The 19,736-nt window shown below is 46.8% G+C and overlaps 1 protein-coding gene across 1 annotated transcript in view; it reads left to right on the plus strand.

Moving 5' to 3' along the window:
* The window catches only part of LOC125286055 (dedicator of cytokinesis protein 2), a 115,902-nt gene that overhangs the window by 25,916 nt on the left and 70,250 nt on the right, over positions 1–19,736 (plus strand). Inside the window, exons 22-25 of the mRNA XM_048230741.1 lie at positions 974–1,082; positions 2,022–2,092; positions 4,083–4,189; positions 16,367–16,512. Of these exons, the coding sequence (XP_048086698.1) occupies positions 974–1,082; positions 2,022–2,092; positions 4,083–4,189; positions 16,367–16,512 (433 nt within the window). The remainder of the gene's footprint in view (positions 1–973; positions 1,083–2,021; positions 2,093–4,082; positions 4,190–16,366; positions 16,513–19,736) is intronic.

Below are 19,736 nucleotides of genomic sequence, written 5' to 3' on the forward strand. Positions count from 1 at the left end.
GCTCTCTCTCTCTACCTCTCCCTTTCGGTCACTCTGTATTTTTTTCCATTAGGAAAACTAGAAAGAATAGGAGATTGTAGAGTGCTTCAACAGATTATATGGAGGCTTTTGGCGAATGGTGGCAGATCGAATGGAAATTGATTTGGCTGGCTATAAGTTAATAAAAATGATGTTGTAAAGTTTACCACTGTTTGGGGGATGGAGGATTTTGTGTGAAATTTTCAATACACCAAGTAAAAACAAGGTTCCACATCATTGATAGTCACTCAGGCTATGACCTTTTAAACTCTCTCAAACTTTAAACCTTCATCAACCCCAGCTGTCACCAAAGCTCCCCTAACGTACCATACTTGTCTGAAGGCCGAGACATTGTCCATTAGCTCATACAAAGTATGCTTTAGAGTAATTTTCTTTTACCAAACTCTTTAAAAGGCAGACAAAATCCACCTGCAATCCCTCCATCTTGGGCCTGTGTGACTGTAAAACTGCTCACTTAAGCAATAACGGTCAGGAAATTATCCAACGTGGACTCCCTGTGGTTAGAGCAGGTGTAGCCACTACCCAGACAGTGTGTGGTGATGAATTATAATCCATCTTTGAAAACGAACCACCCAAAAGAAAGGAACACTGGCCTCAGTCTCAACATTCAGAGAAAGAGTCTACAGGGTGACAATAAGGACAATCCTGTGACACTTCCCCATTTAACTTAGCCACCATAGACAGTGGCTATAACTTATAGTGTGCTCCCTTCATTGAAGAGGGAGAACAAGTAGCTTTTTGAAATGTGAAACCTGCCGTGAGGCTTGTGTTGCTGTGTGTCTCTATTTAATCTGAGGATTTGATAGGTTATCTATGTTGTATGTACTGCCTGATATTCAGTAGAGTAAAGGTTCAAGCTTCCAGTCCTTTTGAGGAGCTTTCAGTCCTCTCTTTGAGTGACTGAGTGTTTTAAAGCTTTCCTGTGTCTCTCTAGGCTCTACGAGGGGAAGGAGCAGGGGGAGTTTGAGGACTCGCTGCAGAGTCTCTTCGAGACCTTCAACCGCCTGATGAAAAGTGAATACAAAACCACCGCCCTTCAGCAGGTATGGCCCTCCTCAAGCACCCTTTGCCAGTGGCCATCACGTCTCCATCTCTCCTAGCGTCCACTCCGCTCGTCTCTCTTAAGCGTCCTTTTTGACCATCTTCTATCACTCATTTCGCTCCATCTGACCTCTTGACTTCTTGTAGTGATTCGACTCCCCCCTGCTTCCCTCAATATTGCCCCGCTGTCTAGAACGCTAATGACATTTTTCCCCTCAGCCATCTCTGTCCCTCTCTCTCTCTCCCTCTCTCACTCACTCGCTCTCTCTCATATCCTCCACTTCTTCCTTTCTCTCTCTCTCTCTCTCTCACTCACTCGCTCTCTCTCATATCCTCCACTTCTTCCTTTCTCTCCCTCTCTCTCTCTCCCTCTCTCTCTCAACATGTGTCTGTTTTCGATTGTCTAAATCCAATCTAATTGTCCAAGCGCTTGTAAATTGGGTGGAATCGACGGATGAGAAAACCTCTTAGCTCTCTGTGTGTGTTATAATGCATGCATCTCGCATCTCACTCTCCCGGGCAGCATCAGAGGTCATCTGCAAACGGGTCAGATTGTCATTAGATGCTACCCCCCCCCCCACGCGGACTCCCCGTGGTCACTTCGAGCATGCACCGCGGTGGCCGGGCGTAATTACAGTGGTTGTCTGAGGGAGCCTAACAGCAGTGGGCAAACAGTAATCATTGTAATCTGTTTGTCCTCCATTTTCCTCTCACCGGTGGCCACCCACACGCCAGCAACAGGGGTGTCAGCCACCCCTGTGTCTTTTAATGAGGGATTCTCTCTATGAGTTTAAATGTGATTTTGCATACCTGTGTGGTGTGTGTGTGTGTGTGTGTGTTTCACTCTCTCTTACTCCACCTCTTGCACTCTCTCTCTCGCTCTCTCTCTCTCTCTCTCTCTCTCTCTCTCTCTCTATCTCTCTCTCTGTTCTTGTTTCTAGGTGGCTGCACTGAAGTACTTGCCATCAGTGTTGCACGACGTGGAAACCGTCTTCGATGCCAGACTGCTCAGGTGGGTTATTTGGCCTCACTTTGAAATTACCCCAATCCCCTGATACACCATGATGACCTTTACAGTGCAAGTCTCAAAATAATGAAGTGGCACAATCAACTGAGCTGCATTGGCCATTGTGTGGTGTACGAAAAGTTCAAACCATATAAGTTACCCAGCGGTATACTGCAGCGCGTAATCTTTTACTTATAAATGTGAGGGCCAGCATGGACAGTTTAATATAAGGCAGCAAGCTTAAGCCCTTTGGAAATTGTCCTCTCTAAAGTCTAAAGGCCGCCTTATGTTTTTGACCTCCTCATGATCCCCATTGTTCAGTTCATTCCTCTGAATTCGCCCAGCACGTACAGGGCAATAGATTTTCTGAGAGTAGAGTGCCACCCTGCGTGTTTGTGTGTGTGTGTGTGTGTGTGTGTGTGTGTGTGTGTGTGTTTATGTGTGTCTGTCTGTCTGTAAGTGTGTGTGTGTGTGTGTCTGTGTGTGTGTGTGCGTGTGTGTGTGTGTGAGTGTGTGTTTCCGGCTGTCTGCAAAGATTATATAAAAGGATTTAGCCAGTCTTCTGGGACAGTGCATGCTCTGGCCTTTTCTGTGTGAAACAGACAACACCCTGCCACCCTGCCTAAAACCTAAACACTCTCCCCATACAGTAGAGGAAACCATGGCAACCGAGACCTGAATAGCCATCTTATCCAATCCCATTCTCCTGCAAGAGTGAACATCTAACACACAAAATAAAAAGAGCCAAATCAAATATACCAGAGTACTACTCCGGCTTAGAGTTGGCCATGATGTGTTTCCTTGCTCCTGAATCTGTATGTGTGTGTATGTGTGTGTGTGTGTGTGTGTGTGCATACCTTTGTGTGTGTGTGTGTGTGTGTGTGTGTGTGTGTGTGTGTGTGTGTGTATGCATGTGCCCATTAATCGTTTGTCTCTGTCCATGAGTCCCAGGTGGGTGAAGGCTTAGTGAAACATGACTATCTGTTAGAGTCTACATGCTCGCAGGCCAGTTCATCTAATAAAAACAATAGCTTTTTTGTAAATCAACTTGCACTCCACTAATTAAAGGCTGATTAGCTGGCCCACTCTGTGAATCCCCTCCAGGCCAGGCTCGTAAAGCTCGTAAAGCCCCCCCCCCCTCAATCGCCCTCTCCATGGTCCACCCCTTAATAAGCACGGTTGCGACAGAACGCATAAATATTTCTTAGGAGAACCGAACCTTCTGGTACCCCCCCACCCAGAACGCAGACGTGGGCCCTCTAATGCAATTACTTTTGTCCGTTATTGAATTTCAGTCCCGTAGCCTGAGCAAACATGCTTTGTCCAGGTCCCTTATTTGCCATTGTTAAGTGGGCAGCAATTTAAGGCGCACCCCCCCACACACACCCACGCTTTGTCATGTTGATGAAAAGCTTTAATATAAACTGTGCACTAATATAAGCTGCTATTGTAATCCATCCTGTTAGCTTTAATCTGTCAATTATTCACCTTTTTTTTGCTCGTGATACTCTTGAAATCCATCAGTGTCACCATGTCCCTGTTCTTTATTAAAGAGTTCATTTTATTAAAGTATAAGATTCTCTCTCATTTAGTTATTCATTTCTTTGATCCTGTCTTATATCAGGGCTGTTCCTATTGAATTGTGAGGGTCAGAAGTTTAAGTTTGGAGAAGTCTGGAGGTTTTTATTGGATTTTGTTGTTTTTGGCGCCATTATGTTTTCCCCTTTGATTTGTAATGGCTTTTCTGGTCTAACCTCCATGCTCCTGAAAAATCTGATGATCAAGAGCAGATGTCTTGCTTGTCAATTGAAATGAAGAAACTTTTACTTTTTGTGTATTTTCATGATGTTTTTGTTTTTTATTCCTCTTCATTTTTCTCCTCCTTCCCTATCCTCTCTTCATCCTCTCCTTTCCTCCTTCCTTTTCTCTCTACCCTCCTTGCCCTTTTGTCATCCTCTCTCTCTCTTTCTCTCTCTCTCTCTCTTTCCTCCCACAGTCAGCTCCTGTATGATTTCTATATCTGCATCCCCAAAGGAAACCTCCAGAAGCAAAAGGTGGTCTCCATGACAGAAATTGTCAGCAGCAAACTTTTCCAAAGACAAGGTAAGGCAGAAGGAGTCACTCGAGGACACACACACACACACACACCACTGTAGAAACTACTTACCCTACACACCAGAAGCACTTAACCACCCCTGGCTCCCACCCGTCCTCTCTCCACCTGCCTTTTCTCACCACCTCTCCTTTCCCTTGTATCTGGTATCACGCAGTCATCATCACGGTATCCTGTCATCATCATGTCATCATATCATCTCGGCGCCATGTCATCATCCTGGTATCACATGGTCATCATCACGGTATCGCGCGGTCATCATAATATCGTTATCACATAATGTCATCTCGCGGTATCGCGGTCATCATCTCGCGATTGTCACTGTCATCATCTTGTCACATAACATCATCTCCTGATTTATCACTCTGTTCATCATGTCATCTCATCATCACGGATATCATCTGTCGTATGTAAATAAATATGTATGTCATCATCTGGTTGTCACATAGTCATCATCATCGCATCATCATAAATGTCATGTCATCATGTTTAAATGTCATCATGTCATCATCTTGGCGCATCATGTCATCTTTATGCACCGGTCATCATGTAATAATATATTTTAATAATATGCATTTAATATGTAAATAAATATGCATCATGTAAATATTTTGTCGCGGTGTATGTAAATAATGTCATCAAATAATAATAATAAATGTTTATGTCATCATGTCGCCGGTCATCATCATCATCATCATCATCATCATGTCGTGTAAATAAATGTCATCATGTCATCATCATCATCATCGGTCATCATAAATAAATGCATCGTAATGTAAATGTCATGTCATGTCGTAATAATGTCGACAAATGTCATCATCATGTCATGTAAATAATGCATCATGTAATCATCTTGGTGTCGCATCATCATGTCATGTCATCAAACAATACGTGATACGTCTCGCGTCGTCATCATCATCATGTTTTGTCGCCGGTCATTTCATTTCCGTCGGCATCGCATCATCATGGTTTGTCATAGTGTTTATCATCACCGTCGACAGACATGTCATCATGATGCATTAATATGTCTTGGCATCGTCATAGCAAATTTGCTGGTTCGTCTCCTCATGTCACATCATCATCATCGTCTCGATATGTTGCATCATCATCATCGGCTGTCGTCATCATCGCGCAATGTCGCGCATGTTTAATCATCTCACCCTGCTGGTCCTTACCTCTCCTCTCCTCTCCTCTCCTCCCCTCTCCTCTTCTCCCCCTTTCCACTTTTTCTCCTCTCTTCTCCTCAGTTCATCCAGCAGCACCCCCTGTAAATCCCCCTAATTATTCTGCTGCACACACCCTCTCCCGGCTCAGCCGGTGGCAGGCAGGCTGACACCCAGCCTGGGGCTGACGGTGCTGGTGGTGGTGCTGCTGCTGGTGGTGTGGTGGTGGTGGTTGTTGTCTGTGTTGTTTGTGTAGATGAATGTGATGAATGGGCAGCCGGTCCGGCTCTAATAAGAGCCTTAATAAGCGGCTCTCTCTGTCAGACATGCGTCGGGGCCCCCGGGCAGCGAGCGAAACGAAGAGAAAGCCCAGAGTGTTCACGGAGCGGTGACACGTAAAACGCAGCGGGGGAGCCGACGGGCTTCTAATTGCCTGCCAGTCCGGTGTGTTGGCACGCGAGCCGTTTTAATTAGCCGGCACCTTTATTGGCTGAAGTGAAAGCTACATGCAGGCTACTTGACGTGAACAACAGCAGTATCAAGCGGCTGCAGCAAATAGCATCAACAATAACAACAACAACAACAACAAAACAGCCAAACAAAGGAGAGTGGTGGCGACAGATTATGTATTATGTTGGTGCTATCATATCAGCTTTGTCTTAGAGCCTGATGCCGTTTTTTGTGTCCAAATTTGTTCTGTGTGTGTGTGTGTGTGTGTGTGTGTGTGTGTGTGTGTGTGTGGTTGAATGACCACAGACTTAAAGGTGCAGCGGCGGTGTCACTGTGTGTTTGTCATGGCCCGGGTGCAATTTGCCAGGCCTGTTTCGGGAGACGTATAGACCCGAGTGGGAGACAGCGGCGTCGTGGGGCTCTCAGCACCGCCGCGGTCTCTCCACAAGCATTTAATAGGCTTTTAGCAGAGCTCAGTGGTGAGCAAACGCCATAGCCAGGATATTCTGGGCTCTGCTGGACCAGAAAAGTTACAGTATCAGAGTGTGTGTTGCCTGAGAATAGATAGATTAAACCACACAGTGCAGTATTGTCATCTATACTCATCGTACTAAAGCAGTCTGGTAATAACATGGCTTTAAGATTCCCTTTATGCATGCTGAAGTGTGTGTGTGTGTGTGTGTGTGTGTGTGTGTGTGTGTGTGTGTATGTGTGTGTGTGTGTGCGCGCTTACGTGTTTATCTGTGTGTGTGTGTGTGTGTGTGTGTGTGTGTGCGCGCTTACGTGTTTATCTGTGTGTGTGTGTGTGTGTGGGTGTGGGTGTGTGTGTGTGTGTGTGTGTGTGTGTGTGTGTGTGTGTGCTTACGTGTTTATCTGTGTGTGTGTGTGTGTGTGTGTGTGTGTGTGTGTGTGTGTGTGTGTGTGTGTGTGTGTGTGTGTGTGCATATGTGTTTCTGTGTGTGGAAAACTGCCTGGAGCATGTGACCTGTTAGATTCTTCTCCATTCAGCATTGCTGATAGGCCCTGGGGCTATTTGTCTGCTTGTGTGACGGATGTTGTTTTTATTTACTGTTTGTGGAGATGGAGGCTAACTAAGCATAGATAGATGTGTGTGTGTGTGTGTGTGTGTGTGTGTGTGTGTGTGTGTGTGTGTGTGTGTGTGTGTGTGTGTGTGTGGTGTGGTTGTTGCTGGAACAAACTCATCCGTCAGACCAAGATCTCTTTCTTTCCTTCTGTGTTTATCTCTCTTCCTCTCTTTCGTCCTGTGTCTATCTCCCCCCTCCTCTCTCCTCCCCCCCTCCTCTAACCGCGTGTCTTTCTTCATTTTCACCTCTCCATTTCTATTTGTTTCCCCAATTTCCAGATCTAACTCCTCTCTTTGTTTTCCCCTCATACTCTCTTCTCTCATCACCCTCCATTCTCCCCACTCTCTCTCTCACTCTCTCTCTCTCTCTCTCTCTCTCACTCTCTCTCTCTCTCTCTCTCTCTCTCTCTCTCTCTCCTCTCTCTCCCTCTCCCACCATCCACCCTCTCTTTCCCTTTCTTTCCCTTTTCTCGATCTGTCTGTCTATCAATCTCCCACCCACCCACCCTCTGTCTCTCTGTCTCTCACCCCTTCATACTCTATCTTTATCACCCTCCCTTCCTCTCTCTCCCTCTCTCTCTCTTTCTCTCTATCATCCTCCCTTTCTCTCTCTCTCTCCCTCTCTCCCACTCATCCACGCACCCTCTCTTTCCCTTTCTTTCCCTTTTCTCGATCTGTCTGTCTATCAATCCACCCACCCACCCTCTGTCTCTCTGTCTCTCACCCCTTCATACTCTATCTTTATCACCCTCCCTTCCTCTCTCTCCCTCTCTCTCTCTTTCTCTCTATCATCCTCCCTTTCTCTCTCTCTCTCCCTCCCTCCCTCTCTCTCTCTCTCCTTCCGACCTCCTCCTCCTCCTCCTCCCTGGCTCATATTGATCATGCACACACACTTCAGGCTGATTGATTCCCCCCGGGCCGGCGTGTCGATGGTGGCCTGTCACCAGACTGGCCCCTCCACTCCGTCTTGGGCCTGGCGAGCATTAATAAACCACGAAAGCAGACAGAGACGGAGAGCGGGGGAGTCAGGGGCCCAGAGATCAGTGGGCGACAGGAGAGGGGGATGAAGGCGAAAGGGATAGAGGGAGAGAAAGATGCAGGAGAGAGCAGCAAGTTGGTCGCATTTAACATGTCTGTATTCATTTAAACAAACAAAATACAGAAAAGAAAAACAAGGAGGACTTTGATATTGCTCCACTGTGGCAGAATGTAACACAAAGGGCAAGAAAAGATTGTGTGAGTCCTAGAAAGAGATAGAGAGAGAGATAGGGAGAGAGAGAGAGAGAGAAAATGGGGTAGAGGGAGAGAGAAAGAGATTGACTGACTGAGCAACAACAAAGAATGTACTGTAAGTAGGACCCACAGCCTTTCCTGAATATATCCAAAACCATCTCAAGTATATGCTAATCAACTTTGTTTTCACAGAGTGCATTATTAATAAGGCACCACCATTCTGTGGAGAGCAAGAGAACGAGTAATGGATAGAGAGAGAGAGAGAGAGATTGTAGAGATTGCAGATTGAAGAGATCAAGCGTGCTGTTCCATAACTTCTCAGCCATGCGTGCTCTCACTTGGCGCACACAGACTCACACACATAAACACACTCACACATACCCACCCATCCACACACACACACACACACACACACACACACACACACACACACCACACACACACACACACACACACACACACCCTCAGCGGAGAACATTTACAGTGCATCACACATCCACAGAATGTTATGACTTTTCTATGAATTGCCCCATGTGTATTGCCAGCCTAGCACAGTGCCCACCAGGGTGTGTGTGTGTGTGTGTGTGTGTGTGTGTGTTTGGAGCGATTCGCCTGAGATGTGATTGATTGTGCCAGGGTCCTATTGTGCAGACTGGCGAATCTGCCCCTCAGTCCTTCCCTCCCCACCAGTGACCATATGGGTGCCATGTGTCTCCCAGTGGTAATCACTCACGGCGAATATGCCAACCTGCTCACGCTTGATTGGTCCAGGGGCACCGGTGATGTCACAGTCACCAAGTAGGGAATATCCCCACCAGTGTTATCCGTTATATATATATATATTTTTTTTATCATTATTATAATTTTTTTTTTTGTAATGCTCTTTATTTGTTTGATACAATATCCGGTCCTGTGTGTTTTTGGGGTTGCTGGGTATTCCAATCTGTGGTAGCTTTAATTAAAACTCTGCTGTATGGGCAGCTGGTGTTTGTGGCGGCGTGTCATTGAGACAGGGCTGGGTGGGGGGAGGGGGGCTGGGGGCGAATGGCTGGCCGGGGGAATAGGAACATTTGCGCTCTCTAATAGCCTGCCTGTCCTATCAGGCTGGACCAATGCATATTTAATACTCACCTGTCACCCTTGCCAGGGTTGATGGGTGGAGATGGAACCGTCTGGTAGCAATCGGGGAGTGTCTGTGTGTGTAAGTGTGTGTGTGTGTGTGTGTGTGTTTGTGTCTGTGTCTATGTGTGTGTGTCTGTGTCTATGTGTGTGTGTGTGTGTGTGTGTGTGTGTGTGTGTGTGTGTGCATGTGTGTGTGTGTTTGAGTGTCTGGGGTTTCCATGCCCATCTGATCTTCCCATGCCAAATCATTCACTGATTTGAAATGTCCCACAGATGTGCTAACTCTGTACACCACTTAATGTAATTTCCCTCTTAATTGCATTAATGACAAACTCCATGTGTGGCATATTAAATATGGATCTGAGGAGAAATTCATCCTCCCTCTTCCACAGCTATGGCTACTCTGCTGACCACAAGGCTTTTGTGGGCAAGTTCCCTTAGTACTCTTCCCACATTATGGTCTTGAAGACCATCAGTTTCATTTCTTCTGACCTAATCTTTGAATCTGTTTCCACATGACTGCTTTGTCCAGAAACCTATTCCAGAGAGATTTAGTCAAGGGATGTTCACCAAATACAGTTCTCTCTTCAGCATCCCTTTTCAAACACAAGGCCTTACTTATCATCTCTCTCTCTCTCTCTCTCTCTCTCCCCTCTCTCTTGCTCTCTCTCTCTCTCTTTCTCTCTCTTTCTCACTCTCTCTCCCTCACTCTTTCTTTCTCTCTCTCTCTCTCTCTCTCTCTCTCTCTCTCTCTCACTCTCTCTCTCTCTCTCTCTTTCTCTCTCCCCCTCTCTCTCTCCCCTCTAGCTCTGTTATTTGAACTGGATTTAAGTTAAGCATCATTTTTATGGGCCTCTGCCATGAGTGTATTGAGCCAGGCACATGTGTGTGTGTGTGTGTGTGTGTGTGTGTGTGTGTGTGTGTGTGTGTGTTTCAAAGGGGCTTATCTGATTTCAGCTGCCACTGGAAATGAAATTAGATTAATGAAAGGAATTCCAGCTCAATTTGCTCAAATTATTTTACTGTCATGCATGCTTTCATCAGAGGTGTGGCTTTGAATGCAAAATGTATTTAAAGCATGTCATTAATTGATGGAAAAAGGCAAACACAAAAGAACTCAGGACATTTACGGATCAGAACAGCCTCAAACACTCTGCCTGCTATCAAATATCCATTTCATTCTCTTATTTCGACTTCCGTAATAAACTATTCATCAAATAGATTGATTTTTTTTTTTTTAAAGTCAAACGCTAATCTCAAAGGGAACATGGATGTCATTGCTTTCATTTTTTAGAATAAGATAATCAGTTTGTGTTTTTATTAAAATTCGAAAGATATACTTTTATCAGCCGGTGGGAGTAGGCGGTGAATAAAAGCACTGTTAAATCATCAGGGATGAAGTCTGTGTATTACCTGGCTGAAGCGCTGGAAATATCTGCGCTGGAAATATCTGCGCTGGGAAGGTTTCTAGATCTGATATAATTTTCTTTCTTTTCACTCACCTGTTGCAATGTGTTCCTGTGCACTTAATGAAATTCATCCGTGGCAGGAGGAGGAAAGAATAACAACCCTAAGCGAAATTAAACAACGCAAGCAAAATCGCGGGTTCATCTCTTTTTTTTTTTTGGTTGGTTTTGTTTGACTGACATGCCGATGGTGCCGTTCCCCTGCGGCGTGGCAGTGGGGTCCCGGGGATGATGAATGCCTCCCTGGCGGCCCAGGCACCCACGTAATGAGTGAGGGGGGGAAAAAAACGCACCCACAATAAAAAATGGATTACATAACAGACAGAATATTTAGATGTGTCCATTACCCTGCGCGCGCGGGCCCCAATGCATTAACATGATGAATGGGGCCAGGAGCCTCTGCCGGAGAGCAACAGCCCAGAACTCATCCCTCTAATTCATTTGAGAGGCATGGGGGAAGAATTTAACATTCTCAATTTGTGCCCACCCCCACCACCCTTCCCCCATCCATTATGTTACTATGGAGATGGTTGTCTAGAGGTGTGGCATTTGTTTGTTTATTTTTGTGTGATTGAGGTGATATTGATGTTTTGATTGTGTGTTTGTGATAAGTGAGGCTTCTAGGTAGTGTTCTGTTCAGGAGACAAAGCTGTTTGGGAATTGAATTGTCTGACTCTGAAATGGGTCTTACCCCCCGATCTGCTCGGGAGCCCCGTTGATTAGGGCCAAGTCCACACCATGGCAGAGATCTCCACCACTGGGGATGTGAGTTTAACTGAAAGAGAGAGAGTCCTCTCAAAAGGCACTTGTTGAGTCTGAAAATACTATGTCAGGCTTGGCTGGTTAAGGTCAGTTTTAAGGTGTCGGTGTGTGTGAAATGGGTCATTTGACTGGAAGAAGAGAATGAAAACATACAGTAGGAAGTAATTTAAGGTCACAACCTTGAAACTAACAAAAGAAAAAACGCAAAATAGTCCCCTAAAAATAGTGATTTCCACAGCCCACTGCGCAGGTATGAATGCATAAGGAAAATGGACCACTGTTTTTTTGAGGGAAAGAGTGGCCCCCTGCCTCCCGTACCTCTATAATCTAACTGTGGCCCTGCTAACATGGACACTCACAGACTTCACTTTCTAGAGTCCCTGCTGACTGCCCCTCTGTTATTGCAGCCTTTGGGCTTATCTATGAATAGCACTAATGTAGTAACAGGCCTTTTGCAGGCCACTCTTGCCTGTCATCTGTGTGTTTCACCGTGAGAGTGTTAACCGGTTTCCTCTCAGGTGGCCACTTTTGAGCCGAGACTAATCCGCCACCTACTGTTGACCGTGACTGTACTTTATTTTTTTCAGCTTGGCTGATTGCTTCAGTGGTAGCGTGGGTTGTCAAGAGTGGTTGACAGCTAGTCCAATGCTGTTTTTTTTTTGGGTGGGGGGATTGCTTTAGTTGTAAGAAATCCTTTTCCGACGGCGAGCCAAGGTTTTGCTTTTGCCTGTTGCGGCAGCTGAACCAGTGTAAGCCAATGTAATTACACTTTCCCCAACTTTTGGCAGGAAAATGAAAACGTATTATCGTGTTTGTGTCCCCACACACACACACACACACAAACAATTGATACAAACACACACACACACACACACACACACACACACATCCACATCACCCATCAATACAGTTTGGCATTTCAGGGCCAGTCTTTCTCATTACCGGCTAAGCTTGCCCTGTGTATGCTTAGTGGCATAAGCACACACACACACACACACACACACCGGCGTGCGTCATTGCGCACCCACCACACGCATGCGCTACGCGCGCGCGCATGCGCCCACTGCGCTGCACACACACACACACACACACACACACACACGCTATAGTAGGCCAAGGCAAGCGGCCTGATTTAGATGGCCCAGCGTAATTGAAATGGCATCTTATTACCATGTGAAATACTTTATTGTGTTCTCTTTGACTTTTGCGCCTGCAAAATGAAAAATGGGGGAGTGCTTTTGCATGCGGGCAGGCAGGCAGGAGCAGAGGAGGCGGTGGCGGGGTGGTGGGCGATGTGTGTGTGTGTTATTATTATTGTGTTGGGGTTGGCTGAGGCCGATTTATGATTGCTTCTCAAGTCCTCCACAACCTAAAGCACGGATGTCTGTTTAAGAGCACAGAGATTACGCGTATATATACACACACACACACATACAAACACACAAATGCACACAGTGACACAGACGCATACACACACACACACACACACACACACATACACCCATACATACACACACACACACACACACACCCACCCTATACGTAGAGCATGGATGTCTGTTTGAGACCGCAAAGATTAAGCTAAACACAAACACATGATGTAGTATACAACCAACACTACACACACTGGTGACAGACACATACACATACACATACACATACTGTACACACACACACACACACCCACACACACACACACAAACACACACTCATAGGTCATGGCCGCAGGCACATACAGTAGCTCACATAAACATTGCCCCTCATATTCCACTCCGTAGACTGGCTTCTGTTCTGTAAGCTGAAATAAAGATGAATCCTCCTGGCGTCTTGTTTGGACATGGTGTGAGATGCATAAACAAGCTTTTAACTACTGACTGTTGCTGGCAGCCACAGGTAACCCTACTGTGCAACTGCATACTAATACTGTACGATGGCGCCATTTTACTGCTGCCCCAAATGCCCTGGAGGATAAACACATGGGAGTGCACACACACACACACACACACACACACACACACAGTGTTGGGGAGTAACGGAATACATGTACCAGCTTTACGTATTCAGAATACAAATTATGAGTAACTGTATTCCGATACAGTTACAAGTTAAATAGTTGGTATTTAGAATACAGTTACATTGTTGAAATCAATGGATTACATGGCGATACTTCTCTGTTTCATAAAGTTTATTCACTCTCTAAATAAATTAAAGGCAACTCCATTTCCTAGAAGCTCCTGAAAGCAATCTATGATGAAATTGTTTCCATGTTTAAATCCAAGCCCCGCCGTCTTGCACTAGCCTCAAAACGCAGCCAGCGTGCATTATGGACGCGTCATGGGAGACCCTGAAATGACTTTAAAGTAGCCTATTTATTTTGTTTGTTTTAATTAGCCTAGTCGCCTGCTGTAGTTTTAGTGGTCACCTTGCTATTTTAAAGTTGTATCAGGTAGCTTAGTTGACTTTACATTCTTCTATGTGAGCCTAACACTTCAGCCATTTGGAACAGAAGAACACCAGAATAGGCCTATGTAGTAGGCCTAAGCAGGATTTGATGGCCGCATTCCTACACTGCAATTCAATGCAATTCAATGCGGAAGTAATCTAAGTATTCAGAATACGTTACTCAATCTAACGGAATACTTTACAAATTACATTTTTGGGCATGTATTCTGTATTCTGTAACGGAATACGTTTTGAAAGTAACCCTCCCAACACTGCACACACACACACACACACACACACACACACACACACACACACACACACACACACACACACACACACACACATATATGTATGTATATATATATATAACAGACACAAATAATGCACAGAGGTGCATACACACACACACACACATATACAGGCTAATACTGCCACACACACACACACACACACACACACACACACACACACACACACACACAGCAGGGCAGGGCTAGGTGGCGGAGGCAGGGTCGCAGCGTGGCGGCCTTGAAAAGTGCCTTAAGCTGGGTGCCCGGCTCTGTTGTTCTTGGCGCGGTCTTGAGGAGGGCTATATAAAAGTCCCTTTCCCCACCCACCCACCCAACCAACTGAATCCGCACCATCCACACCTCCACCTCCATCACCACCACCACCACTCTGCCACCACCCACACCTCCACCTCCACCTCCACCACCACCACTCTGCCGTGTGCTCCAGTCCAGCCCCCGATCTGCCCCGCCGCTACGCAGACTGCCCCCTGGAGATCCACAGTCAGCAGAGTGGAGGGTGGAGAGGGGCGATGTCTAACTCCACTACGCCTACGCCTACGCCTCCGCCTGCGTGTCCTTTTTGAGCAGTCAGTCTGGAAGCTTCCGCCACTGCCGCCACACTCAGCCCCCTCTCCTTGTTTACCGCCCCCGTCGACGTCGGGCCACTGCAGGTGTTCAGACGGGCAGCGCCCTGCTGTTTACCGGCAGCGAACCGCAGTTCAAATCCATTTAGCCCGTTTAGAGTTGAGTGGGTTTATTCCCTCCCCCTCACTCTCTTCATCTCCATCTCTCTCTCTCTCTCTCTCTCTCTCTCTCTCTCTCTTTTTCTCTTTTTTCTCTCTCCCCCTTCTCTCTATCAGGATGACGTTTGCATTAGAGATGCGTTTGGCCGTTCTGGCCTATTAGCTGGGTAAAAACGAGGTCAGCGTTGGACCCTGGCCATGGATACCTGAGCTGGAGCTTGTGTCAGCATTAGGACCCTCAGGTAGCAGGGCCTTCAGTTTCTCCCCTAACCCCCCCTCACCCCCCCTGCCCCCCCTCACCTCCCCTCACCCCCCCTCACCCCCCCTGCCCCCTTTTCCTTCTGCGTGTTAAGCTGCCTCCTGAGCCGTGACGCCCTGGATGCCGATCAGTTTAATATGTAGGGCGCGCCTCCCAGTCGGTGGCCCTCAATTTCTCCGGCTCTGGCGAGCCGGCCTCTCTGGGACTTCACCTCTGCCGTCTTTGTTCATCCCCTTTTCATTTCCTCTCCCTCACTGTTTCTCTTTGTCCACTTCTCTGTCTCTCTCTCTCTCTTCCCTCACTTTCTGGCTGATTTAGTTCACCCCCCCATCTATCTCGCTCACCCCCCCTCTCTCTCTCCATGTCTCTCTATCTGACACATCTTCTCTCTCTCTCTCTCTCTCTCTCTCTCTCTCTCTCTCTCTCTCTCTCTCATTCTCTCTCTGGTATGGTGCCTCAGGGTGTCTCGCTCTGTTTTCTTCTTGGCATCCCCCTACCCTGTCCCTCGTCTCATCGGCCCCCTTTCTCTCTTTCTCCTCTCATCTCTCACTCTCATTTCTATCTCCACTCCTCTCCTGTCCTCCCCTCCCCTCCCCTTCTCTCTCTCTCTCTCTCTCTTTCTGTCTGCTGTCTGGCTGCCTTTTTCTCTCTCTCTGCCCTCCGTGATTCTGCGCTCTGTCGTTCACCCTGCAGGTAGACTGGGCGCATTAAAAGCTCATTTAGCTGGGAGCTCATTAGAGGCTCATTATTAAGCGTGGATCGTCAGGACCCGCTGAGAGAGGCTGGGTCAGTCCGCGCACTCCATCACCAAAACAGGGGGAGGGAGCGAGGGAGGGAGAAAGAGACAGGCAGAAAGCAAGGGAGGAGGGGATGGAGGGAGGGAGAAAAGAATGGGAGTAGGACGGAATCCAAAGTCCTGCTTTCGACTGATACACTGCCCCCCTTTTTTGTGTAGGCCACATGAATTGAACTATGAATGTGTGTGTGTGTGTGTATGGTTGTTTTGTCTGAAAGAAAGAAAGAGAGAGAGAGAGAGAGAGAGAGAGAGAGGAGAGAGAGAGAGAGAGAGAGAGAGAGAGAAAGAAAGAAAGAAAGAGAGAGAGATGCAAAGCCATACATCATCTCCTAATTGCTCCGTCTTCTCCTTCAGAGTGCCGTGACATCTTGCTACCCATGATGCTTCAGGAGCTGAGTGACGCTCTGGAACAGGTGGGTTGCGTCTCTCCATCCGATGAACACCGGGACAGCGTAGAGCTCCTCAACAAGATCCTGGAGGTCCTGAGCCGCAACAACGTGGTGAGTTACCAGTCGGACAGTCAGCCAATCAGCCACCTCTATGCTCTGCCACTGGCCAGTAGCAAAGACTGATCCTGAGTAGTGGACGAAACTGTTGATTTTTTTTGGCTGACATATGACTGCAGTTGGGCATTGCTGAGGCTTAGCAATTTAAAAAGATCAATGGTGAACAACGGGGGAGATGCTGCAGTCCCAGTCCATCTGGATTTCAGTTTGCACTGCACAAGTATACCACACACACACACACACACACACACACACACACACACACACACACACACACACACACACACGCATAAGAGCAGTTCACCAAGCGAGAACAAACATAGCACAAGCACGCACACACACACACACACACACACACACACACACACACACACACACACACACACACACACACACACACACACACACACACATAAGAGCAGTTCACCAAGCGAGAACAAACATAGCACAAGCACGCACACACACACACACCACACACACACACACACACATACTGTACACACACATAAGAGCAGTTCACCAAGCGAGAACAAACATAGCACAAGCACACACACACACACACACACACACACACACACACATCCATCTAATGAATACAATGTCCAAGGGAATTTAATTGCAAAAGCTTGATTGGGGAGCTCACACTTTGAAGTCAACTTAATGCTTCACCCTTTCTTATTTACTCTGCTGGCATTAATGAAGCTTGAACGCAGTGGAGTGGAGAGAGAGAAGGCAGAGAGAGAGAGAGAGAGAGAGAGAGAGAGAGAGTGAAAATGAGAGAAAGTGGGTGAGTACATGTGAGAAAGAGAGAGTGTGAGAGAGAGAAAGAGAGAGAGAGTAGAGGGAGAAAAGGAGGGGTGGAATGAAGTTAAGAGCCCTGAACTTGTGAACTGGGATGTGGGCCATGTGAAGCATTAGCTGTGGTTTGTAGAAGGCGTAAAGAGAGCAGGAGAAGCATGTATTGGGTTAGCAGCGTAGAGAAGCATGTATTGGGTTAGCAGCGTAGAGAAGCATGTATTGGGTTAGCAGCATAGAGGAGAAGCATGTATTGGGTTAGCAGCGTAGAGAAGTATGTACTGTATTGGGTTAGCAGCATAGAGGAGGAGCATGTATTGGGTTAGCAGCATAGAGGAGAAGCATGTATTGGGTTAGCAGCGTAGAGAAGCATGTATTGGGTTAGCAGCATAGAGGAGAAGCATGTATTGGGTTAGCAGCGTAGAGAAGTATGTACTGTATTGGGTTAGCAGCATAGAGGAGAAGCATGTATTGGGTTAGCAGCGTAGAGAAGTATGTACTGTATTGGGTTAGCAGCATAGAGGAGAAGCATGTATTGGGTTAGCAGCATAGAGGAGGAGCATGTATTGGGTTAGCAGCGTAGAGAAGCATTTATTGGGTTAGCAGCGTAGAGGAGAAGCATGTATTGGGTTAGCAGCGTAGAGAAGTATGTACTGTATTGGGTTAGCAGCATAGAGGAGAAGCATGTATTGGGTTAGCAGCGTAGAGAAGCATGTATTGGGTTAGCTGCATAGAGAAGCATGTATTGGGTTAGCAGCGTAGAGAAGCATGTATTGGGTTAGCAGCATAGAGGAGAAGCATGTATTGGGTTAGCAGCGTAGAGAAGCATGTATTGGGTTAGCAGCGTAGAGAAGCATTTATTGGGTTAGCAGCGTAGAGAAGCATGTATTGGGTTAGCAGCGTAGAGAAGCATGTATTGGGTTAGCAGCGTAGAGAAGCATTGGGTTAGCAGCGTAGAGAAGCATGTATTGGGTTATGGCGTGAAAGCATGTATTGGGTTAGCAAGCGTGAGAAGCATGTATTGGGTTAGCTGCATAGAGAAGCATGTATTGGGTTAGCTGCATAGAGAAGCATGTATTGGAGTTAGCGTAGAAGCATGTATTGGGTTAGCGTGAGAAGCATGTGGGTTAGCAGCGTGAAGCATGTATTGGAGTTAGCAGCGTGAAAGCATGTATTGGGTTAGCAGCGTGAGAAGCATGTATTGGAGTTAGCGTAGAAGCATGTATTGGAGTTAGCAAGCGTAGAAGCATGTATTATTGGGTTAGCAGCGTAGAGAAGCATGTATTGGGTTAGCAGCGTAGAGAAGCATTGGGTTAGCAGCGTAGAGAAGCATGTATTGGGTTAGCAGCGTAGAGGAAAGGGATATGGTGAATTAAAGGCAGTTTAGACAAGTACAGACTGAGAGAGAGAGAGAGGGGGTGAAGAAATGGAGGAAGCAAGGGAGCAGGAGAGAGATGGGGGGGTCAATGAGTTTATGGGCCCTGTTATGGCAGAACTTCAAGTAAGGATCATCTCTCTCTCTCTCTCTCTCTCTCTCCCTCACACACACATACAAATACACAAAAACACACATTCCTCCCTTTCAGCTCTGTCTTTCTGTCTAAATGGCTTTGCTGCTCTTAAGGAGGGTTTAACGTATGACCCCTTATTAGTTTGGCTCTGAGGAAAAAAACGCTGTTTCAATGCATCAGATGCCACTTTTTATCTACGGCACAGCCAGGGGTCCTGTCTGCCTTTAATCCGGTGTGTGTGTCCCCAAACAAACACCAATAAAAACACACACACACACACACACACACACACACACACACCCTACCAGACAGGAAGGATTAAAGATGGGATTTATAGTGTGTGTCATGGGGCATTGGGAGAGGAATGCATGGTAGAGAAGGAAAAGAAAGGGAAAGAGAAAAAGGAGAGGAGGGGGGGAAGAATGAGAGAATATGATGAGGAGATAGATGCAGGAAAGAATCAGAGAGAAGAAACTCTCTGGGGGGTGGGGGGTGAATGACAAAAATTCACATTGAGGGACAGAGGGAGAGAGTGATGAAAGATCAAAGTGGCAGAGAAAGAGAGAGAGCGAGTGAGTGAGTGAGAGAGAGGTAATTCGAGGAAGAATGATGAGAGGATGAGATTGACAGAGGGGATGGGTACAAAGAGATGGGAAGCAGGAGGTCGGGCTCAATCTCTCCGTTTGCTCGTGCTCGCTGTTCACTTATTCGTTCTCCGTGTGTCCGCTCACTCGTTCCCTCGTTCTTGTGCTTCCCATCTCGTGGTCCTCCACCACGCCACCACCATCCTCCTCCTCCTCCTCCTCCTCTTCGCCTCTCATCTCTAACAGGATTTTTCTCCGCAGAGGGGCTGTTCAGTGTTAGAGGGTGTCAGACTGTGTGGCCTTGTGCAAATCTCATTATTCACTCGCC

The sequence above is a fragment of the Alosa alosa genome, chromosome 21 (genome assembly GCF_017589495.1).
Source record: "Alosa alosa isolate M-15738 ecotype Scorff River chromosome 21, AALO_Geno_1.1, whole genome shotgun sequence".
NCBI classification, from domain to species: Eukaryota; Metazoa; Chordata; class Actinopteri; order Clupeiformes; family Clupeidae; genus Alosa; species Alosa alosa.